The sequence below is a fragment of the Biomphalaria glabrata genome, chromosome 8, assembly GCF_947242115.1.
Source record: "Biomphalaria glabrata chromosome 8, xgBioGlab47.1, whole genome shotgun sequence".
Taxonomy (NCBI): Eukaryota; Metazoa; Mollusca; class Gastropoda; family Planorbidae; genus Biomphalaria; species Biomphalaria glabrata.
Window position 1 is genome coordinate 20,002,476 of NC_074718.1, and position 26,229 is coordinate 20,028,704.

The 26,229-nt window shown below is 38.0% G+C and overlaps 1 protein-coding gene across 3 annotated transcripts in view; it reads left to right on the plus strand.

The window, feature by feature from the left end:
- The first annotated feature begins 537 nt into the window (after window positions 1-537).
- LOC106076738 (uncharacterized) overlaps window positions 538-26,229 on the plus strand; it is a 104,091-nt gene continuing 78,399 nt past the window's right edge. The window contains exon 1 of one of the 3 annotated variants that reach the window (XM_056037327.1): window positions 538-877. In XM_056037327.1, coding sequence (XP_055893302.1) covers window positions 769-877 — 109 coding nt within the window. In that variant the 5' untranslated portion in view covers window positions 538-768. The remainder of the gene's footprint in view (window positions 878-26,229) is intronic. The other 2 variants (XM_056037326.1, XM_056037323.1) reach the window with 2 other exon arrangements.

Sequence of the window (26,229 nt, forward strand, 5' to 3'; positions counted from 1 at the left end):
TCGAGTTTCGCTAAAGAGAAACAAAATTCATCGTAGTCCCTTTAACAGTTTCCACTGAGGAATTTTCTGGTGATGTGGCAGGTCTGCAGCAGTACCGCCTTCTGACAGGCAACGAAGATGTTCCTAGGAATGTTAAGGGCCTTGAAGGTGTCTGTGAGGTCAGTTGTTATTATCCCCTCGGTTGATATAACAATGGGGTATATTGTTATTTTGGACAATTTCCATAGACGCTTAATCTCCAAGCCTAGGTTCCCATATTTTCTTTGTTTTTCTATCTCAGTTTTTCTTAAATTATGAGACAGTGGTACGGCGATATCGATAATGGTAGCGGTTTTTTCTTTTTTATCGATGAACAGCAGATCCGGGCGATTGAAATCTACCGTTTTGTCGGTCAGAATAGGCCTATCCCAGTACAGCAGATGTTCAGTAGACTCGAGAACCTCTTGCGGAGAGTATTTATAATAAGGGGGAGTGTCCTTACCGATCAATTTGTACGTCAAAGCCAGGTGTTGGTGTATTAACTTTGCAACTTGGTTATGGCGACCTAGGTAGGCTGATTCTGATAGGGCTGGACATCCTGCCATAATGTGTTCAATCGACTCGCCCACATTTCCACATTTTCGGCATTTGTCGACAACATTGAGTTTCAGGATATGCTTCTCGTAATTTTTTGTCCTGATTACTCTGTCCTGTATTGCTGTAACAAAGCCTTCTGTTTCAGGGTAGAGATGACCTGCTTTGAGCCATGTTAAGGAAGCAGCCTTGTCGATGTTGTCCCCATGTAATGAAGCCGGAAATTTTCCGTGGAGTGTTTTTTCTTCCCATTGGCGAATCTCATGCCCTACGTCGTCCAAACCGATATTGACATCAGCATTGTGTAGGTTCAGAGGGGTTGCATCGGAGTCGTATTTCCGTAGGAAGGAAACTAATTTATTGCTGGAGGCGAGCAGTTTTGATCGTATTTTTAAAACTTGCATCTTACACAATTTGAAGATGTTCTGCAATCCACGACCCCCATCCTTCCTGGGCAGGTATAACCTTATGGTGGAGGACTTGGGGTGTAGACATCGAAACTTGGTTAGTAATTTTCTAGTGAGTCTGTCAATGTCATGTAGGTCGGTGTCAGTCCATTTGATCACACCGAACGTGTAAAGGAGCACAGGGACGGCCCAGCTGTTAATTGCAGTGATGAGATTACTGCCAGACAGTTTGGTGTTGAGGATTTTATTGACTCTTTGCCTATATTTGCCAAGAAAGTCCTCTTTTAATTTCTTATGGTTTATCTTGGCATTCTGGTTTATTCCAAGATATTTATAAATAGAGGCGGAGTTCAATTCCTCGATGCCTTCAAATTCAATGTTGGTGTTCGTTGCCTTGCCCTTTTTAATGCTTATGATGCCACACTTATCCAGGCCAAAAGACATACAGATATCGTCACTAAAGCATTTTACCGTTTTGATTAAGGTGTGTAATTTTTGCTCGGTTTCTGCATATAGCTTTTAGATCATCCATGTATAATAAGTGGGACACACATTTTGTACATTTAGTGTCAACCCTAAAACCGTTTGTAGAGTCTTGGAGTAATGTAGATAGAGGATTAATCGCTAGGCAGAACCAGAGTGGAGATAGTGAGTCACCCTGGTATATACCTCTTCTTATGTGCACAGAACCTAGTTTATCACGATTTAGGTGCAGGTTTATCTTCCAATTATCCATACAGACTTTCAATAGTTGTTTTATTCTTGGGTTGATTCTATGGATGTCCAGGGTTTTTAATAGCCAATCATGCGGAACTGAATCGAAAGCTTTTTTGTAGTCGATGTAACACATGTGTAAATTTCTCTTTCTTCTATTAGCTTGATGCAATATAATACCATCTATAGTTAGCTGTACTTTACAGCCCATCGACTCTTCAATGCAACCTTGTTGTTCATCTGCTAGTAGCTTATGGGCAGAACAAAATTTATACATTTTACTTTTTAAAAGTGAAGTTAATAGTTTATACACCACTGACAGACAAGTGATAGGGCGATAGTTTGATGGTTGGTTCGCATCCCCTTTTTTTATTATTATTATTATTATTATTATTATTATTATTATTATTATTATTATTATTATTATTATTATTATTATTATTATTATTATTATTATTCATGAAAAAAAGTTCACGCATGCGCAGCACAGAATGAACTCTATAAAAGCCAATTTTTAACTCTAGATTAGTGTAGATTTAGATCTATGTCTACCTCAAGATCTACTTTATACTTTATACACATGAACATACAAAATTTGGTCTATTCATCTCAAATTTTAATCAAATATATGTAGGCCTACAAACAAATGTTTTAATTTGAAAAAAAATTGATTTAAGCCTATTAGCTATTTTAATTTGATAGCTTCATTCACACTATTTTTACATTGACACATTCGCTTTACTTATTACATTATTATTTCGTTTAATTGTTTACAAAACACTCAGTGACTATATCGAAAGTAATGCGCAAATAAAGACCCGCGGGTCGCGGGTAACATATGTCTAGTATAAATATATAATAAATATATAATGCTTGTGTTCGAGCCCGAAGATTAATGAGGAGTGCAGTATTTCCCGTGGATACGAAACCCCAACAGGGATCTACATATTTTGCCACATCCAGGGTAAGCATAGCCATGTATATATATAGGCTGAGCAGATATCCATACTGCGCTACGGTTGAAAGCCCTAATATAGAGAATGCACCAACACATCTTAGGCCCATCAGTTGCAGCCTTCTGGTCTGCCAGCATTCGAACGCCACACACACACACACTACATGGACAGACAATACACTTTTGACCCTTCTATATTCAGTGGAACAGCCAGTAGACCTATAAGTCTACAATAAAATCACTTTTTTTTTGTGACATCCCCAAAAGAAAGCTCTCATTCTCAACCTCGTACTTGTTAGCCGCTCCCATTCTTTTTCATCCTTGAAATGAACTTTTTGGTTGAATATCTCACTCGTGATCACTAGTTCTCCCACTAGACGTGGACAATAAAATACGGAAGTATAACCTGTTCTTACTTCACTCATGCTTAGGACAACTAAGATCGAAAACGCAGCGGTTAAATTTACCAAAAATAATTTTTTATTCGCAATTTCTACTAACAATGTCTTTGAAAGCCAACACTTTAATCTTTAAAAAAAAAAAAAAAAACAATAATTTCTTTATCTTAAGCATTTATGAACACTTTCTGTCTGAACTTTGTTTTGTTCCATTTTGTTACTTTTGTAGGCTATAGGGCCTATATCTTTTTTTAGGTATATGTCTTATTATGTACATATCTTCACAGATCTAGACCATTAATGTAATTCTCCACTAGATGTAGATAATTGTCAGAGTGAATGTGAGGAATTAGCCTGATATCACTGTGATTATCAAATGTATATGACAGCGTGCGTGTGTGTGTGGAGAAAATTACTGCAATGGAAAGACTAGCTCTAGCTGTAGTTAATGATAATGAGTAGAACAATTTCAGAACGTCTAGTTCTAGATCTACAAGTAGTCCTCTATTCTAAAAGCGAAATTAAATGTCCTAAAATTGTGAATATTGTGAATATCAGGACCTATTATAATGATTATAAGTATTACATATTATATAGGTTAGGTATGAACAAAAAACTTTACTACTTATAAATACTTTACCAAAAAAAAAAAAAAACAGTTTCAGCTTTTTTAAAAATGTTCTTCTTTTTACGTCCTTTTGTGTTGTCTCGTGATAATATATTCTTCTTCTTCTTCGTTCTCATTGTTATGTTGGAGTGTTCAGATGAGTAGACCAATACATGAGATGAACTGCGCAGTGGTTTCCAAATCAGGGAGCTCTCCATATAGTTTCATTTCTATTCGGGTGATTTTGGGGCCAGTGTCTTATACGGGCCTCTTGCTATAGAGAGCAGTTTTGGAGGACGTGGTCTGCATTCTCTGGTGATACTATATTCTATATCTTATCTTCTTATCTTATGTAATACAGACGTTACTTCAAAAAAGAAGATGATTACCTCCTACGCGTCATGCATTCAGTCATGCTAGCCAGATATTACCCGTGGCCCGCGGGTCTTAATTTGCGTACCACTGATTTAAGGCCTAGTCAATGATATGTGTATTAGAAACAATTAAACAAAATAATAATGTTATAAGTAAAGCGAATGCGTGAATGTAAAAATATTATGATTGGAGCTATTAAAATGGCTAATAATTTTATCTTATTCTCCTTTTTCACCAATTTTAAAAATGCATAACTTTCTAAAAATGTTTCTGAAATGTGGTGACACATTAGGTTAGGTATATGATGATGTGTGTGTTCAAGTATCACTGTGTCACAGTCTAATCACGAAACTTGTTTATCTGCGACATCTTTCTTTGATCAAACAAGTCTCTTGCCTCAACATTGGCGTCTCTTGCCTCAACATTGGCGTCTCTTGCCTCAACATTGGCAAATGTAGGTGTGTCAGGATTAGTTAAGCAGGCGATCACATTTCTTATCACGACAAATGTTTGTTTCATCTCAGGCAGTGACCGACCAATTCAATCATTCATTTTTCTATTTCCTGTCTAAGCCTAAAATCATCACATAGATATCAAAGTTTAGGAGTGTCTTCCCGTCTCTCTCAAGCACACCCTTCATGAGACAGTAGCCCCGCCTTTCTCTCGTCATGGTACATTCTTTGCCATGACAAATACTAGCAGTGGTTTTTTCTTTAACGGCTTGTCGGCGCTATTTTGTTCGCGCTATTTTGTCGGGGAACCTTTAAGGGTTAAAAAGTGTGTTAGAAGAATCGTTAAACTATTTATTGAAATTTCAGAAAAAAGAAAAGGAGGGATTATTTGGTCCATAATAAACAATGTAAAGCCTGTGAACGGATCAAAGGGCTTAGCCGTTGTGTACTGCTATTATAGGTATATATATATATATATATATATATATATATATATATATATATATATATATATATATATACAAGACATACGTGACCCGCGGGTCTTTATTTGCGCATTACTTTCGATATAGTCACTGAGAGTGTTTTGTAAACAATTAAACGAAATAATAATGTAATAAGTAAAGCGAATGTGTCAATGTAAAAATAGTGTGAATGAAGCTATCAAATCAAAATAGCTAATAGGCTTAAATCCATTTTTTTTTTCAAATGTTTTGTAAAATGTTTTACATGTTTCGGATGTTCCTTCAGAGTTGAAGATAGTTTACTTCCTAGTCCAAACCTCCTTTAGGACGACGGAGGATGGGAGCGGGCAGGGTTTGAACCTTCGACAGACGATAAATCCAAACGACAATCCAGCGCGCAAACCGCACGACCAGGCAGCCTTCCAAATTAAAACATTTGCTTGTAGGCTTACATATATTTGATTAAAATTTGAGATGAATAGACTAAATTTTGTATGTTCATGTGTATAAAGTATAAAGTAGATCTTGAGGTAGACATAGATCTAAATCTACACTAATCTAGAGTTAAAAATTGGCTTTTATAGAGTTCATTCAGTGCTGCGCATGCGTGAACTTTTTTTCATGAATGAATATAGGCCTATCTCAACACGGCTACGCAGCTTTAGCGAACAGCGAACGAATGTATTAAAAATGCTTTAGAAAAACAAATTTGAATGTTAATTTGATTAAAATATGAAATGAATGGACAATAATTAGTATGTTTATGTGTTAAAGCATAAAACTATCTTTGCGAAAAGAAGTTTTATCATCTTAGAGTTCAATAAGAGTTTTAGACCTAGGCCTAGGAATAGACTCAGTAGAGAGATGTGTTAATGTGTAACCATTTGGTAATAGTAATCTCTAATGAAAGAATGTTCGCCAGGAAATCTGTAGTCACAGATATCAGGAACTAATTTATGTAAAAAATGCTTTTGAATAATCTAGTGGATTGGATTTAGATGTATGTTAAACGTAGCTAATGATCCTTTCACGTTATTTCTCTTTCGCTACGAAAATAAAATTAGTTTTGCGAAAATGGGTTTACCCGAAGTCTTATCTATTAAAAACGAAAAGAACGATAGCTTTGTTAAATGAATGGGGTTATAAAGTGAACAATTAAACGAAATAATTTTTAGTACGCGATTCATGAATGAATATAGATCTAGGCCTATCTCAACTCGGCTTCGCAGCCTTCGTAGGGAAAGGTAGCTTTAGAAAACCAAATTTGAATGTTTATTTGATCAATATATGAAATGAATGGACTTTAATTAATATGTTTATGTGTTAAAGTATTGTTATAAACCTGGTGGTGGCACAGATGGGGGTAGTGGTGTGTGTGTAGTCAGCCGACGCAAATCGCTCCAGGCCAGCGCTAGACAAGCGGTCAACCGTGACGAGTTACGACGATCAGCCGAGACGAGTGTCAACACGGTGGTTCGGGAAGGATCGACGGCGGTCCGGGAAGGATCGACGTCGTGAACAGAGCTCAGGAGCGTCACGAGAGTTGTAGTCATCTGACCACCTAGAAACGTCGAGCGGCGTTCTGTCCGGTTCGAGAAGGCCAGTAGGGACCCTATATAAAGAGCGGAGTGTCGCAGTCAAGACGGTCGAGAAAAGGGGCTCAATACAGCAAGGTTCAGAAAGCGGGTTCACGACAGGAGTTCAGAACACGGTCGACTACAGCACAGTTCAACGGTGTGGTTCTGTACGGAGCATTACGACGGTTCAGTGCGGAGTACTGTCAAGTACAGTTGAGACGAACGGCGTCTTGATCTTGGTCTGTAAACGAGTCCGACACAACGAGCCCAAGTGTGTGAAGTCAGTCCTGAACTGTTGAACCCAGTGCAAGCCCGGAACGAGACGGAGAGGCCAGTGCAAGAGTTGATACGGCGGAACGGTGTTATCGGAGAGATATTTGTACAGTGTACGTGTTGCCAATTGTACAGTATTGGCTGTTACTTATTCAACTATTAAAGTGTTACGTTACTTTGGAGCCCTGAGTTGTCAAGTTCTTTAAGTTGGTGGTGTATGGTGCAGTTTGCAGAGAGCCTGGATAGTGAGATTCGTAACAACTGGTGTCAGAAGTGAGATAGGATCGGAATCGGATTGGATCGGATCTACTATGGCTCGTCTGAAACTGCTGTACGAACTTGAATTTAGAGAACTGAAGCAAGAACTCCGTGATCGAGATCTGAAAACGATCGGAAATAAAGAAACCTTACAAGCACGCCTCAGAGAATGCATAGTTGAAGAAGAGGAAGATCCAGACACGTATCTGTTTGAAGTCGCACCAGATTTTGGAGAGTTCATGAACTCTGTACGAGACGGTATTCGGGCTATGAGTGTGACACTGAAGAAGTGCACCGAGGACTTCTGTAGAGAGATTAAAGAGATGGGTACCTCAGTGAAGGAAGTGACGAGCCCCGTGGTGAAAACGATGGACGTGGTGGAAGAAACCCTGTACGACCAAAGAGACTTGAAAGATGAAGGAGCTACGCCATCGTTAAACAATGAACTACTACCCACCAAAGCTTTGAAGAAATATGCAGTGACAACGGCAATGCTGATGAATGTGGTGCTGCCTGTGAATCTGAAAACAAGGAGTACAGACCTGTGGAGCCGAAAGAGACAGACGAAGAGACAATGGAAGCAGCCCATAGTTCGAACGAATCTTTTGCTGAAGCTTTACCTGATATGAGCACCTCAAACAGCAAAACAGATCAAGAGAACGCTGATTCTGCCTACAAGCCTATTGCTGAGGGACGTTTACATGATGAAAGCTACCAGCGAGGCTTGGACCCTACAGAAGTTCGTCCAGATGCTAAGCTCAGCGAGAGGAGCCTTGGTGGTGATCATGAGGACCCATTGAAACCTGACGAAGCCGTTGAGAGACATATGCAAGTCGAGAGATACCAGCCAGGTCCGAACCTAGCAGACGTTAGTCCAGCTGCCAAGACTGGAGAGGAAAGTCCTGATGGTGGTAAAGAGAATCCAAGGCAGTCTGACGTTAACACTGATGGACATCTGAAAGACGAAAGTCATCGACAAGGTCTGAAACCAACAAGTGATTGGCCCGTCACTGAGACGAGAGAGAGAGGTCCTGATGGTGAAGAAGAAAGCCGAATGGAGCCTGAAGCCGAAGACGAGGGACCTTTGCACGAGGAGTGTTGCCAACCTGCCCCACGAGCATGCCCTCCAGACAAGGCTGAAGATGATGACCTGTCCCACAATTCCTCGCCCTGTGGATTTGAAGCCCATCCCAGTCCTTCTTCGCAAAGCCCTATGAAGCCACCTCTTTTGCCAACGATCTTGGTATCCCCAGCCCTTACATCCTATACCTCTCCATGTGTCAAGTGGCTGTCCTCAGTACCGACCGACAAGAGAGCGATGCAACCACAACGTCACTGCAACAAGAGGACGATCAACTGGAGGAAAAGAAGAAGGCGGCGTTTGCGTAGTCCAACGTGCATGGTGATTCTACCAAGAAATAACTGCAGCCACATGAAGACCAACTGGCGGAGAAGAAGAAGAAGGCTACTTTTGTTGAGTGCAACATGGATGACGATGCGACAACTACGTCGATACAACCAGACGAAGGCTAACTGGAGGAGAAGAAGAAAACGTTTTCTGAACTCAACGTGGATGGCGATGAAAGCACGATGGCGAAGCAACCAGGTTAAGGCCAACTGGAGGAAGAGAAGGAAGCGACCATTGCTGACTGCAACATGGATGGCTCCATCAAGCTCAAGAGGCAAGCCAACTGCTACTGATCGACCCCCGCCTGCAGCGATGGAACTTTACAGCCAATGTCATGATGTTAAATCTGCCCGGGACGGACAAATCTAAGGAGGGGGCAGTGTTATAAACCTGGTGGTGGCACAGATGGGGGTAGTGGTGTGTGTGTAGTCAGCCGACGCAAATCGCCCCAGGCCAGGGCTAGACAAGCGGTCAACCGTGACGAGTTACGACGATCAGCCGAGACGAGTGTCAACACGGTGGTTCGGGAAGGATCGACGGCGGTCCGGGAAGGATCGACGTCGTGAACAGAGCTCAGGAGCGTCACGAGAGTTGTAGTCATCTGACCACCTAGAAACGTCGAGCGGCGTTCTGTCCGGTTCGAGAAGGCCAGTAGGGACCCTATATAAAGAGCGGAGTGTCGCAGTCAAGACGGTCGAGAAAAGGGGCTCAATACAGCAAGGTTCAGAAAGCGGGTTCACGACAGGAGTTCAAAACACGGTCGACTACAGCACAGTTCAACGGTGTGGTTCTGTACGGAGCATTACGACGGTTCAGTGCGGAGTACTGTCAAGTACAGTTGAGACGAACGGCGTCTTGATCTTGGTCTGTGATCGAGTCCGACACAACGAGCCCAAGTGTGTGAAGTCAGTCCTGAACTGTTGAACCCAGTGCAAGCCCGGAACGAGACGGAGAGGCCAGTGCAAGAGTTGATACGGCGGAACGGTGTTATCGGAGAGATATTTGTACAGTGTACGTGTTGCCAATTGTACAGTATTGGCTGTTACTTATTCAACTATTAAAGTGTTACGTTACTTTGGAGCCCTGAGTTGTCAAGTTCTTTAAGTTGGTGGTGTATGGTGCAGTTTGCAGAGAGCCTGGATAGTGAGATTCGTAACAGTATAAAACTATCTGTGCGAAGAGAAGTTTTATCATCTTAGAGTTTTAGATCTAGGGATGGGATTATAAAATAAACAATTAAACGAATTAATATTTAGTACGCGATTCATTACGGTATTGTCTAATGAAAGAATATTCGTCAGGAAATCTGTAGTCACAGATATAAGGAACTAATTTATGTAAAAAAATGCTTTTGAAACACAAAATTGAAGGTTAATTTTATTATATAATGAAATCAATGGATCTTCTTTTGTATTTTCATGTGTCAAAGTAAAAAACTATGTGCGCAAAGTGTATTTCTTAAAATTATATCTAGGTCTAAATCCTTTCTATCTTTTCTCATGTCAACATTGTAGACATGGCCTAGATCCATAAAATACTATAGCTGTAATAGAGTCGGACAACTTTATTTTTTTGAGGGTCTTAAGTTTGTTTTAGGGCTACAATACATACACTACGGTCTAAGTTAGTACCCAAGGAACATTCCTGCCAAGTTTTATCAAGATTGGTCAAGCGGTTTTGATGTCTATAAGTAACATACATACATACATACATACATACATACATACATACATACATACACCTCACATTCTACTTTATAATATACTAGCCTGACATTACCCGCGGCCTGCGGGCCTAAGTTTTTGTTTACTAATCTAGTGGATTGGATTTAGATGTATGTTAAACTTTGCTAATGATCCTTTCAAGTTTTTTCTCTTTCTCTCTCTCTCCTGGGGGAGCGCTAGGAGCACTATTTCTGGTATTGAAAGCCAACAAAATGCATATTCTGAGGTATCTATAGTGCATTTTCCTGCTACTAAAAAGATTTATTTCAAAGACCTAATGTGCTACTGACTTAGACCCTCCCACGCCATTCGGCGCATTTGCCGTCAAGCTGTTTCTAAAAAATCACTGATAATGTCTGAAGCCTCTTCCCACCTGCTCTGAGGACCTCCATAAATATGTGGCGCCACGTTGTACTAGCATGTCATCGCAACTCTTATTATGCGTAATTCATTTTGTCGGAGAACATCTCCCGCAAACCCCATGCGACGCTCTGTCACAATCTTACTAAGAGGTCGACTCCCAATTCGGCATAGGATTTCATCGATTTACAACCGATCTCTATAACTGACTCCTAAAATCTGTCTTAGCCATCTTTGTTGAGCCACATTTAGTGCTTTTCAATTTCGGCAGATGACTATTCACTCCACTTTATCAATGGAGTCCAGCTCCTGGTAGAAATGTGTAACCTCTCTTTAATACGCTCTTGGAATTAGGTGACTGTAGTTTGCTTTAGATTTTATATCGAAAAGGGAAGTTTTATCGTCAAAATCCTCTGTTGGAGGTTTTAAACTAAAAAATCTCTGGAGTTCTTTTTTTTTTTAATTCATGACCCCATTTAGCTACGGTCATAGAATTTGGTAACTGTAGTTTGCTTTAGAATAATATTGAAGATAGAGGTTTTCCACCTAAAAACGCTCTGTAGGGGTATTTTAAACTCAAAACCATCTGGAGTTGAGGGGTTTAAACTCAAAATCCCCAATTAGCTTTTTTTTTATTTTTTAGCATCAAACCCCTCTGAGGGTTTTTTTTTAACTCAAAGCCCGTTTTAGCAACACTTATAGCATTTTGAGTGCTTAATTTGCTTTTTTTTTTTTTACATTGAAGAGGTATTTTTTACTTTCAAACCCCGCTTAAAGGGGGTGTAAACTCAAAACTGAGTCAAAACCCATTTATCTACGCTCATAACATTTTGAGTGCGTAATTTGCTTTTTTTTTATATTGTCGATATTTTTGAAAAAAAAAATGTTTTAAGTTGAAAATACGAAACAATTGGATATCGATAATTAAACTATAGTGATTTATTGTCCAAGAATATAAAGGAAATGTAAGTCAATGGTTCTATTTCAAATAATTGTTTCACATATTTTTTTTTTACAAAACAGTATCCGGAACAACTTCATAGTTATTCATAGTTCATAGGAAGGAAATGTACATGTAATATAAGTTAGAAGAGCAAACAAACATTCGTTGGCATTGATTTGCTTTTCCACAAAAACATCCAAAACAATCTATTATAGATACTTAAACTATTGCAATGTTTTGGAAGGAACAATAAAAGTTAAATCAGATTTTCAATAGCGTTTAGTCTTGTTGTTGTTTTTTATATAAACGTGACGGACAGACCGACCAACCGACAAAACGCATAAAATTAAGCGGCTTTTATCCTGATGGGGGCACTAAACAAAAAATAAATAAAATCTGATTATTTAAAAATTTTAAAGGAATTAGTTTAGCACCATACCATGCCACGGCGTTACGCTACTACACGAAAGTCGCTGCAGAAATAGTCCATTTTAAAAAATGTGCGTGATATTTACATACAAACTGCATTCTTAGCCTTTATAAACAAAGTTTTCTTTTAATTTTAGCAGCTAGTTGACTAAAAAAAAACACCTTTAACTAATATTTATATTTGTTGTGAATATTGCTTGTACATTTTATAAATATTGTTATAAACCTGGTGGTGGCACAGATGGGGGTAGTGGTACGTGTGTAGTCAACCGACGCTAGTCGCCCCAGGCCAGCGCTAGACGAGCGGTCAACCGTGACGAGTTACCACGGTCGGCTGAGACGAGTATCAACACGGCGGTTCGGGAAGGATCGACGTCGTAAACAGAGCTCAGGAGCGTCACGAGAGTTGTAGTCATCTGACCACCTAGAAATGTCGAGCGGCGTTCTGTCCGGTTCGAGAAGGCCAGTAGGGACCCTATATAAGAGCGGAGGTGTCGCAGTCAAGACGGTTCACGGCAGGGGTTCAGAGCCCGGTTCAATACAGTACGGTCGACTACAGCACAGTTCAGCGGTGTGGTTCTGTACGGAGCATTACGACGGTTCAGTGCGGAGTACTGTCAAGTACAGTTGAGACGACTGGCGTCTTGATCTTGGTCTGTGATCGAGTCCGACACAACGAGCCTAGTGTGTGAAGTCAGTCCTGAACTGTTGAACCCAGTGCAAGCCCGGAACGAGACGGAGAGGCCAGTGCAAGAGTTGATACGGCGGAGCGGTGTTATCGGAGAGATATTTGTACAGTGTACGTGTTGCCAATTGTACAGTATTGGCTGTTATTTATTCCACTATTAAAGTGTTACGTTACTTTGGAGCCCTGAGTTGTCAAGTTCTTTAAGTTGGTGGTGTAAGGTGCAGTTTGCAGAGAGCCTGGATAGTGAGATTCGTAACAACTGGTGTCAGAAGTGGGATCGGATCGGAATCGGATTGGATCGGATCTACTATGGCTCGTCTGAAACTGCTGTACGAACTTGAATTCAGAGAACTGAAGCAAGAACTCCGTGATCGAAATCTGAAAACGAGCGGAAATAAAGAAACCTTACAAGCACGCCTCCGAGATGACATTTTGGAAGAAAAAGAAGATCCGGACACATATCTTTTTGAAGTCGAACCTAACTTGCTGGAACAGATCAATTCCAAGTTAGATGCCATGAACACCAAGATAGCCGCTATGAACCAACGCATACCTGCTGTGGAGGAGAGAATCATCAACTCAGACGTTCGTTCAGATGCTAAAACCAGAGAGAGGAGCCTTGGTGGTGATCACGAGGACCCATTGAAACCTGACGAAGCCGTTGAGAGACATATGCAAGTCGAGAGATACCAGCCAGGTCCGAACCTAACAGACGTTGGTCCAGCTGCCAAGACTGGAGAGGAAAGTCCTGAAGGTAGTAAAGAGAATCCAAGGCAGTCTGACGTTGACGTTGATGGACATTTGAAAGACGAAAGTCATCGACAGGGTCTGAAACCAACAAGCGATTGGCCCGATACTGAGACGAGAGAGAGAGAGGTCCTGATGGTGGTGAAGAAAGCCGAATGGAGCCTGAAGCCGAAGACGAGGGACCTTTGCACGAGGAGTGTTACCAACTTGCCCCACGAGCATGCCCTCCAGACAAGGCTGAAGATGATGACCTGTCCCACAATTCCCCGCCCTGTGGATTTGAAGCCTATCCCAGTCCTTCTTCGCAAAGCCCTATGAAGCCACCTCTTTTGCCAACGATCTTGGTATCCCCAGCCCTTACATCCTATACCTCTCCATGTGTCAAGTGGCTGTCCTCGGTGCCGACCGACAAGAGAGCGATGCAACCACAACGTCACTGCAACAAGAGGACGATCAACTGGAGGAAAAGAAGAAGGCGGCGTTTGCGTAGTCCAACGTGCATGGTGATTCTACCAAGAAATAACTGCAACCACATGAACACCAACTGGCGGAGAAGAAGAAGAAGGCTACTTTTGTTGAGTGCAACATGGATGACGATGCGACAACGACATCGATGCAACCAGATGAAGGCTAACTGGAGGAGAAGAAGAAAACTTTTTCTGAATTCAACGTGGATGGCGATGAAAGCACGACGTCCATGCAACCAGGTGAAGGCCAATTGGAGTAGAAGAAGGAAGCGACCATTGCTGACTGCAACATGGCAACTCCATCAAGCTCAAGAGGCAAGCCAACTGCCACTGATCGACCCCCGCCTGCAGCGATGAACCTTTACAGCCAATGTCATGATGTTGATTCTGTCCGGGACGGACAGATCTAAGGAGGGGGCAGTGTTATAAACCTGGTGGTGGCACAGTTCAGCGGTGTTGTTCTGTACGGAGCATTACGACGGTTCAGTGCGGAGTACTGTCAAGTACAGTTGAGACGACTGGCGTCTTGATCTTGGTCTGTGATCGAGTCCGACACAACGAGCCTAGTGTGTGAAGTCAGTCCTGAACTGTTGAACCCAGTGCAAGCCCGGAACGAGACGGAGAGGCCAGTGCAAGAGTTGATACGGCGGAGCGGTGTTATCGGAGAGATATTTGTACAGTGTACGTGTTGCCAATTGTACAGTATTGGCTGTTATTTATTCCACTATTAAAGTGTTACGTTACTTTGGAGCCCTGAGTTGTCAAGTTCTTTAAGTTGGTGGTGTAAGGTGCAGTTTGCAGAGAGCCTGGATAGTGAGATTCGTAACAATATATTTAACTTAGTGATACTGAAAATATACAATGCAATGACTCTCTCTGTTAACATATTGTAACATTGCCTCCCTTATATTTACGTAATTGTTTTAGAATTGGTGTATTTTTATGAAAACAAATCGCTTGCATAATGAATTTTATAAATTAAACGGTTTGCTTTTAGAAAACCAAAAGTAGTCGTTTTACCTAAACTTTTCAAGCCGCATCGCATGGTGAAATAATATTTTTCATTTCTCTTCTAGTCTTCGAGATCTGAGTGTGACAGACGGACAGGCAGACATTTTACACAAACCTAATAGCGGCTTTTCCTCTTACGGGGGCCGCTAAAAAATAGCGTGATAGGGCTTCACGATTGAAAATAAATACTTTCTGTAAACTTTAGACAAAAAAACAACAACAAAAAGCGAATTGTTTGGCCTCTGTATATATATATATATATATATATATATATATATATATATATATATATATATATATATATATAAATATATATATATATATATATATATATATATATATTTATTTATTTATTTATTTATTTATTTATTTATTTATTTATTTATTTATTTTGGTATGTAAATATATATTGAAAAGAAATACATATTTAATGTCCCGTTCTCAATATAATCTCCCTTACATACATGTGTTGTGGTGTATTTTATGAAAAGATGACTCACATAAGTAATTGTTAAAACAAAAACGATGCGCTTTAAGAAAAGAAAACTAGCCACTGTAATAGAACTATGCAAGCTGCAAAATAGCGTCAGATCGGATTTTCAATAGCTTTTTTAGTTTGTGAAACCGCGAATGTGACAGATGGACCTTCCTGTAGGAGAATAACTATAGGGAGAACTACTTGATCTGGAAACTGCAGCACGGGAGTACTGATCTACTCTGAACCCTTCCATATGAAAATGAAGAAGGAGAATAAGAAGATGGACGGACATATGGACATGCAGACCACACAAAACAAGTAGTGGCTTTTACCCTTTAGGCGAGCCGCTTAAAAAAAAGTAACAAAATGTTCGATACAAATTCGTGTTTGGCCCCCTTAAAAAGAACACACACACTGCACTTAAAAAAAAAAAAAAAAAAGATCCAAGGGAGATAATTAAAGCATTTTTTATATACAAAAATCTGATTTGTGCTAAAAGTTATGCCCCTTAAATCATCTTTTTTTTTTTTCAGTGTTTGTAATTTTTATTTTTAGCGGCCCCAGTAAGTGGAAACCCCGCTAATAGGTTTGTGCAAAATGTCCGTCTGTCTGTCACACTCAGATCTCGAAAACTAGAAGAGATATAAAAAAAATATTATTTCACCATGCGATGCGGCTTGAAAAGTTTAGGTGCAACGACTACTTTTGTTTCAAATGATCTATATTTCCTAAAGCCATGTTGGTATGGAGTAAGGGCATTATGTATGTCTAAGTGGTTTATGATGTTGCTACATATTATGTGTTCTAGGATTTTACATGTGATGCTGGTAAGTGATACTGGTCTGTAGTTTCCTGGGTCTGATTTTTCTCCTTTTTTAAATAGAGGGGTGACATTAGCTTTTTTCCAGTCCCTTGGTACTCTGCCCTGGTTAAGAGATGCCTGAAAAAGTATTTTGAACATTGGTGCTAGCTCATTGCTTAGTTCTTTGAGTAATCTAGCTGGAATACCATCAGATTCAGATGCTTTATTAGGTTTGATGTTGGCTAATAGTTTTTGGATTCCTTTTTCTTGTACTTCTATATCTCCTATGTTGTCTACTTTGTTAAAAATAAGTAACATGTCTTTGTCTCCTGGGGCTGAGAATGCTGATGCAAAGTATTAGTTTAGTATGTTACCTTTAGTTTCATTATCATTGTGTGTTAAGTTGTCTTCTCCTTTTAATAGCGCTATGCCTGTTGTTTCCATTTTCTTAGACTTAATTTATGACCATAGGTTTTTGTTATCTTTAGATATTACATTGTTTATGTATTCACTCTGCAGCTGTCTGCTTACTTTTTGGGTTAGGTGTTTAATTTTTATGTACTTGTTATATAACTCTTTCTGCCTTAGTTTCTTTAATTTTTCTATATAGGTTTTCCTTCTGTTTACAAAACTTCTTTAATCTATTATTAAACCAGCATTTATTTATTTTGTTTGATGTGTATTTAGTTGGTATATGGTTTGCTATAATGTTTTCAAGATAGTTTTTTATGAAATTCCAGAGGTATAGACTGGTTGGTCAATGTCTCTGTCTGATAAGAATGTTTGTTGAAAGTTTAATGCAGCTTGGTGTAGTTGTGTTAGGTTGCATTTGTTCCAGAGTAAGATTTTTCTTTTGGGTTTTATATTGGCTACTGCTTTTATCTAACTGTGTATTTTTTATGATCTCATCTTCTGACCAGAGATGATATAAACTACTAGCAATCCAGGTCTGTTGGTTAAGAAGACATCTAATGTGTTGTTTAATCTAGTTGGGTTTTTAATGATTTGATCTAAACTTCGATTGCGTAAAGTTTCTATAAAAAGCTCATTTATGTCCTTAAGGTTTTGGTGTTTATCTATGGTTAGTGTTTTTCAATTTATATCAGGTAGGTTGAAATCACCAATAATCCAAAAAACTGCTTTTTTATTTGTCTCTTTAAGTGTAGTAAACTGATTACATAGTTCTTGCATGTATTCTAAAATCCCCCCCCCCTCCGGAATTTAGTGACTGATTTTTTGCTTGGATTTTGTTTATTTTAGGCGAGATTTTAATACTAAACCATCACTTGCCCTAGCACAGCAAAGGAGGTTTTGAGTTTAAAACCCCCTACCAGGGGGGCTCGAGTTTAAAATCCCTACGAGGAGGGTTTGAGTTTAAAACCCCCCTACCAGGGGTTTTGGCAGTTAAATTCCCCTCTTCCATAACATAAAACACACACCAAAAAATGCAAACGACAATCCCCTAATTTCAAGAGCACAGTTAAGGAAGATTTTGATTTTTAAACCCCCTCCAAAATTTACGTTTAAAGCTAAAAAGTACCTCTTCAATATAAAAAAAAAGAAAATTACACACTTAAAATTCTATGAGCGTAGCATAAGTGGTCTTGAGTTAACCCCCATCCCCTCTTCAGTAGGGTTTGAAGCTAAAAAATACCTCTTCAATACCCGGTATAAAAAACGCAAATTACGCACTCAAAATGTTATGAGCGTAGCTAAATGGGTTTTGACTCAGTTTTGAATTTAAACCCCCCTTTTCAGCGCGGTTTGAAGTAAAAATTATACACTCAACATGTTATGAGTGTATTCAAAGGGGTTTGGAATTTAAACTCCCCACCAGTGGAGTTTAAAGCTAAAAAGTACCTCTTCAATATAAAAAAAAAGAAAATTACACACTCAGAAATCTATGAGCGTAGCCAAAGGGGTTTTGAGTTTAAACCCCCCGTAAGCGGGGTTTGAAGCTGAAAAAAAACGAAAAAAGTAAATTACGCACTCAAAATGCTATGAGCGTTGCCAAAAGGAGTTTTGAGTTTAAACCCCCCTTCAGAGTGGTTTGATGCTAAAAAATACCTCTTCAATATAAAAAAAGCAAATCACACACTAAAATTATTTGAACGTAGCCAAGACCATTGGGGGTTTTAAGTTTAAATCCCTCACCTACAGATGGCTTTTTTAAAGTTTAAAACCCCTCCAGATGGTTCTGAGTTTAAAATCCCCCTACAGGGCGTTTTGAGGTGGAAAACCTCTATCTTCAATATTATTCTTAAGCAAACTACAGTTACTAAATTCTATGAGCGTAGCTAAATGGGGTTTTCAATAAAAAAAAAACATAACTGCATAGATTTTTTAGCTTAAAACCCCCAACAGATGATTTTGACGATAAAACTTCACTTTTCGATATAAAATCTAAAGCAAACTACAGTCACTTAATTCCAAGAGCGTATTCAAGAGAGGTTACACATTTCTACCAGTGGAGGGGCTCAATTATTAAAGTGCAGTGAATAGTCATCTGCCGAAATTGAAAAACACTAAATGTGGCTCAACAAAGATGGCTAAGACATATTTTAGGAGTCAGTTATAGAGATCGGGTGTAAATCAAAGAAATCCTATGCCGCACTGGGAGTCGACCCCTTAGTAAGATTGTGAGGTTTGCGGGGCATGTATCTGACAAAAATGAATTAGGCATAAGAAGAGTTTCGATGACACCCTAGTAGAACTTGGCGCCACACAATTTTGCCACTAACTCCAGGAAGAACCTATTCTAGGGCACAATAAGCGTCTTCCGAAATAATGATGGGTCAGAATGTAATAAAGATTATATACAAACACACATACATACATTTAAAAAATGAGGGGGGGGGGGAATCCCCCCAAAGACCCCCTTGAAAAAAAAATCCTGGCTACGCCCATGATTAGGAATGTTTAGGTAGTATTAATTTTACAAAATATTTATTCTATATTTTTTTAGTTAGGTAAGGTAATTTCTTCTGCTATAAGAGTGTTTTATTGCTAAAAGAACACACCCAGGATTATCAGCCCTATCTTTTCTAAAAATTTCTGCATTATAAAATTGAAAATTTCTTCATTATAAATTTCAGGATGAAGCCAAGTTTCTGTTCCTGCAATTATGTCTGGCTTCTCACATTCTAATAAAATTTCTAAGTCTGCTGTTTCGTTCCTAATGCTTTGAAAATTTATTACTAAGGTTTTAAGGTATTTTGGTATTACTTCTTTAGTAGGTTTGTTTAATGAGGGTGTTGTATTAGTTTTAGCAGATTTAATTGGAGTGGATCTGGTTTGGTTTGGGATGGTGTTTAGGATGTTGTATGGGTTAGAAGTGTCTGCATCAAAGGAATCAAACAGTCCTGATGTAAACTGAGGTAACTCACACGGTACACAGTACTACGATGCGTCTTTGTTGCCTATGGCATAATACACAGGTGTATTCATATGGAGACATGATGCGTGGTACCATTCATCACAGGTGTCACATTGAATGGTTTTCTGTTTCATGGTGCATACTTTTTTGCAGATGTTGCATCTGTCAGAAGATAAGTTATTGCCTGGCTTAATAATTACAAATTTGTTCAAATTATTAATACATTTAAGTGGCCTTTTCAAACTCATGAGGAAAATAGGTTGCCCTCCCAAACTACTGAAGTTCATTGAGTGTTTTCACGAGGAAACTAAATGTACTGTCAAATTCAATGGAGCCCAATCAGCACCTTTTGAGGTTTGCAGTGGTGTCAAGCAGAGATGTGTGCTCGCACCTACTCTGTTTGGCATATTCTTCTCCTGTCTACTGCATTATGCGTACAACGACATAAACGAAGGTGTGTTTCTCCATACAAGATCCTCTGGAAAACTATTTAATGTATCAAGGCTGCGGGCAAAAACCAAGGTTAGGAAGCTACTCGTCAGGGAACTCCTGTATGCTGATGATGCAGCTATTGTGGCTGATTCTGATATTCAGCTACAGTCCCTGGTTGACAAACTATCTGCTGCTTGCCAGAAGTTCGGCTTAAACATCAGTCAAAGCAAGACTAAGATATTGTCCAAAACACTAACACTGCAACTCAAATAAGCATTAATGGCCAACCACTAGAAATTGTTGATCACTTCTGTTACCTTGGCTCCATCATATCCAACAACACTCTACTGGATAAAGACATAAACAACAGGATAGCCAAGGCAATGGCCACCATGTCACGGTTGTAGAAAAGAGTCTGGGACAACATATTGCTGACTAGCAGTACTAAAGCCCTAGTCTACCGGACCTGTGTGTTGAGCACCTTGCTGTACGGAAGTGAAACATGGTCAACCTACTCATGGCAGGAAAAAAAGCTGAATGTCTTCCACCTCCGATGCCTAAGGCGGATCTTTAAAATAAGGTGGCAAGATAAGAAAACCAATGAGGAAGTGCTACTAAAAGCAGGGTGCCAGGACATCCGCTCTGTTATCAGCAGCAGACGCATTGGCTGGCTTGGCCACGTTCGTAGAATGCCAGTAGGTCGACTTCCACAGGACATCTTGTATGGCGATCTAATAGAAGGCAGGAGAGCCGCTGGTCGCCCACTTTTACGTTATACGGATGTATGCAAACGCGACATCGACACTGGCAACTGGGAAGAGGTGGCACTGGACAGATCCACATGGAGAGAGAGCATTAAAGGAAGGGTCACAGATTGCAGATGTCATACACAACAGAAGCAGAAAGAAGGGTGAAAATGCAACGGCGCCTGGTGATAATATATGCCCAACCTGCGATCGCAGCTGGGTATCGAGGATTGGCCTCTTTAGTCACACAAGAAATTGCAAAGGGAAAAGATCGTCTCTCTCTATCATCTTAGAGTTGAAATAGAGTTTTAGACCTAGGAATGGAAAGATGTTTAACATTACGGTATTGTCTAATGAAAGAATGTTCGTCGGGAAATCTGAATTCGCAGATATTAGTAACGTATTTATGTAAAAAAAATGCTTTTGAAACACAAAATTGAAGGGTTAATTTTATTATATAATGAAATCAATGGACTTTCTTTTGTATTTTCTTGTGTCAAAGTAAAAAACTATCTACGCAAAGTGTGGTTCTTAAAAATGTCATTTGTTAAGAGTAACAAAAAAAACTAAAATTAATTCCACTTATCTTATTCATGGCAAATCAGTAACACAGACTAAAAACGCAAAATACCCAGGTGTTATAATAAATGAAAAACTGTCATGGAATCCACATATTGATGAAACTACAAAAAAATCAAACAAAGCATTAGGATTTATTAAAAGACATTTCTATAAATCAAATAAGAACATAAAACTAAAATGTTATTTAACCTTGGCTAGGCCAATAATAGAATATGCATCCTCTGTTTGGGACCCCTCAACTCAAGAAAACATTAAGAAACTAGAACAGACACAAAATAGAGCAGTTCGATTCATAACAAACGAATATTCACATTTGACTAGAGTAACACCTTTAGTAAAATCACTAAATTTAGAAAGCCTTCAGGACAGAAGGCTCAAAAGTTAAGTAGTAATAATACATAAAACACTGAGCCATAATCTTCAAATACAAAAACAAAATTTAATAAAATACTCTGAAAGACTCAAAGATAAAAGCACATTCCTCGTCCCATATGCTAGGACAAATTTGTACAAATACTCCTTCTTCCCTAGTGCTATTAGAGCATGGAATGGGTTGCCTGAGCTAGCCAGGAAAACCAGTGACTTGGCAGAATTTAAGTCATTGGTTAATATGCATGACTAAATGCATGACGCGTAGGACGTAATCATCTTCTTTTTTGAAGTAACGTCTGTATTATATAAGATAAGATAAGATAGATCTAGATCTAAATCCTTTCGATCTTTTCTCCTGTCAATATAGTAAACATGGCCTAGATTTATAAGATACTATACTTTTATAGAGTCGGTCAACTCTTTTTTTTTTTCGGGTCTTAAGTTTGTTTTCGGGCTACAATACAAACACTACTGTCTAAGTTAGTACCCAAGGAACATTTCTGCCAAGTTTTATCAAGATTGGTCAAACGGTCATACATACATACGCCTTACTTTCTACTTTTAATAATAGATATATATTTATTTATTTATTTATTATTTTTAACGTAAAATGTCCGTCTGTCCGTCTGTCCGTCTGTCCCACTCAGATCTCGAAAACTAGAAGAGATATGAAAAATATTATTTCATCATTAAATGCGGCTTGAAAAGTTTAGGTGCAAAGGCTACTTTTCGTTTTCAAAAAGGAAAACGTTTAATTTATAAAATTAATTATGCAAGCGATTTTTTCATAAAAATACACAATTCTAAAACAATTACGTAAATGTAAGGGAGGCAATGTTACAATATGCTAACAAAGATAGACAATTTTTGTGTATTTGTGTATTTGTGTATCACTAAGTCAAATATATTTTTAAAATGTACGGGAAATGTTTACAACAAATATAAATAATAGTTAAAGATGTTTTTTTCTGGTCAACTAGCTGCTAAAATTAAAAGAAAACATTTCTGTGTGTTTATTAAGGCTAATAATGCACTTTGTATGTAAATATCACGCACTTTTTTTAAAATGTACTTATTATGCAGCGATTTTCGTGCAGTAGCGTAACGACGCAACATGGTCAGGTACTAAACCAATTCCTTCAACTTTTTTTAAAAAATCAGATTTTATATATTTTTTGTTTAGTGCCCCCATCCGAATAAAAGTAGATTATTTTTGGGCGTTTTGTCTGTTAGTCAGTCTGTCCGTCACGATTAGATTAACAAATAAAATTAGAGGCTATTGTAAATCTGATTTAACCTTTACTTTTTAATTCAGAAATATTGCAATAATTTTAAGTATCTATAATAGATTGTTCCGGATGTTTTGTGAAAAACAAATCAATGCCAATGAATATTTGTTTGCTCTTCTAACTTATATTAGATTTTATTTCCATGCTTAAACGTTGCAAGAAACACATGATCTTTAATATATCGTTCCGGTTTTTTAATGTAAATAGCATATAAATGCTAAATAAAAATATCTATACTGATTTATATTGCATTGACTATAAAGTTGTTCCGGATCTTGTTATATAAAAAATAAATGATGTCGAATGGTTGCTTGAAATCGCATAATTGACTAATATTACACTTATATTCTTTGACACTACGTCACTATAGTTTATTTATCAATATCGATTGTTCCTAATTTTTAACTTTAAACAAATGTATGTCAACTAATTTTATTTTTTTCAAAAATATCGACAATAGGTTATTCAGGATTTTAAAATAAGAAAGAAATTTACTAGAAACGATTATTGAAAATCAATTTTTAGACTTATTTTACAATTAATTTTATTGCCGAAACATAATAAAGTTGTTTAATCGCTAAAGAATGTTCCGGATTTTGTTTCGAAGAAGAAATCGACCGACATTACCTTAATTTTCTTACAAATCGTCGCCAAAAATGATCCGAATTTTATATAAAAAATCTAATAACGCTAATAAATGTTTGAAATCCCTCTTCTAATAAATAAAACAAATAATTTTCTCATTTACGAAAATTGTTTGTTCCGGATTTTTTATGAAAAATAGTTTAACTTTATTTATGTAAAATCGCACTTCTCTCCTACACTACATTTAACTTTCTAACTAAAAAGTTAGAAAATCTAATGATCGTTAATATTATGCTCCGATTTTTAAGGAAAACTACTTCCTAACATCAAAGTATGGTTTGAAAAAATCTCCATAAGACTATGGTACATCTAATTTTCATAACAGACCATCCCACTAATTTAATTAACGGCATTTGATTAATCTGGAATTCTTATTTTCTCTCACTGTAAATATATAAACATCCGGAACAATCTATTATAGAAACTTAAATTTATGCGATTTTTCGGAAGGGAAATTAAATTTTAATCAGATTTTCAATAGCTTTTAGGCTTTTTTTTCTCGCTATTAACATAACGGACAGACAGACTGACAGACAAAACAACAAAAAAGCGTCTTCAATCCTTTTATATATATTTATTAAGTCTAACTAGCCCATCAAATGAAATGCTAAAAGATCTCACTCGGTGCACCTATATCTATGAACACTCGACAAGCTTCTCGTATAGAAGACATATTTTAGTCTAACTAGGACGTGTGACGTAATGGAACTTTTTTCCTTTGACGTCATATGGAGTTAATTCTTTTAATGCTAAAACAACTCGGTATAGTAATGTTTATTAAACCTCGTAATGTGACTCGCATTTTAAAGACATAATAGCTAGATTTAGATCTAATCTAGATTTTTTGCACTAGATCTATATTTTTTTTTTAACTAGAGCTAGATTTTTTACACTAGATCTAGATTTTTTTTTCTTACACTAGAGCTAGATTTTTAAAACTAGATTTAGATTTAAGTTCTAATTAAAATCATTATAGAATCTAGATCTAGAATTTCTTGGTCTAGTTTAGAATGTTTGTTGTTTTACATGGACGACGGGGGATAGGAACGGCAGGGTTTGAACCTGGAACCATCGATGAATCCAAACGACAGTCCAGAGCGCAAACCGCACTACCAGACAGCCATGATTTAGACTAGATCAAGATCTATAATTTCAATTTCTAGGCTTAAAGTGTAGATTTTTATTTCTAAAGTCTAGATTGTCAATATGTCAATATTGCAATGTTATAAAATACTAAAACTAATCTACTATTTTAATATTTCATATTGCAATTAGTCTATTAATTGATTATCTAGTGTTTTTTTCAAATATAAATCTTATCTAAATTACATCTACATTATCAAAAATATATATTTTAGATCTAGTAGACATAGATATTAAGAGTGCCAAATTAGTAGTTTTATTTAGGTAGATCTTTATCCTCATTCTAGTTCCATTTAAATAAAAATGCTCAATTATCTAAAATCTTCTGACATATTATATTTTAGATCTAGTAGATATAGATATTAAGAGTGCCAAATTAGTAGTTTAATTTAGGTAGATCTTTATCCTCATTCTAGTTCCATTTAAATAAAAATGCTCAATTATCTAAAATCTTCTGACATATTGTACATATCCGGTAGTTGTCATTCCGTAATGTGTAGGTATATTATCAATAGTAGGCTATTAGCTTGTAACTAGTTTTTCATTAGATTAAGAGCAATGCCTGGTCGTGCGGGTAGCGCGCAGGACTGATTATCTCTACGGTCTCGGTTTCATACCCTGCTCGATGCCATCCTCAGTCGACCAGTGAATATGCGGATCCGACAGGGGCCGCCTCTGATTTTGTGTGGTTGTAATCTTGTTTTACTTATGTTTATATACAGGGCTTTTTTTGTACAGTATGCAACGGTACGGCGTACCGGCACTTTTTTGAATGTGGGAAAAAATGAATACTTTTCTTGTACTTGTGCGTATATTATTAATTTATTAGTAGTTTAAAGTTAGCCAATCAATAACTAGGTACCGGCACCCAATCACTGAGTACCGGCATCTATTTTTTTTACAAAAAAGCACTGTATATATAAATATATATAGTATATATCATGGGCGTAGCCAGGATTTTTTTTTTTGGGGGGGGGGGGGGGTTGGGGGGGATTTCCCCCCCCCCCGGACCCCCCTCCCTCCCGCGAAAAAAATTATTTATGTGTGTGTGTGTACATCATCTTTATTACATTCTGACCCTTTATTCTTTCGGAAGACGTTTATTGTGCCCTAGAATAGGTTCTTCCTGGAGTTAGTGGAAAAATTGTAGACCCCCCCGCCCACCAAGCACTATTTCTCATATTGAAAGCCATCAAAATGCATATTCTGAGGTATCTACAGTACATTTTCCTGCTATTAAAAAAGTTTTATTTCAAAAACCTAATGTGCTATTCTTATTGACTTAGACCCTCCCGCGCCGTTCGGCGCATTTGCCGTCAAGCTGTTTCCATAAAAATCTGTCACTGATAATGTCTGAAGCCTCTTCCCACCTGCTCTGAGGACCTCCATGAATGTTTGGCGACAAGTTATACTAGGATGTCAACGCAACTCTTCTTATGCTTAACTCATTTTGTCGGAGAACATGTCCCGCAAACCTCATGCGTCGTTCTCTCACAATCTTACTAAGGGGTCGACTCCCACTTCGGCATAGGAT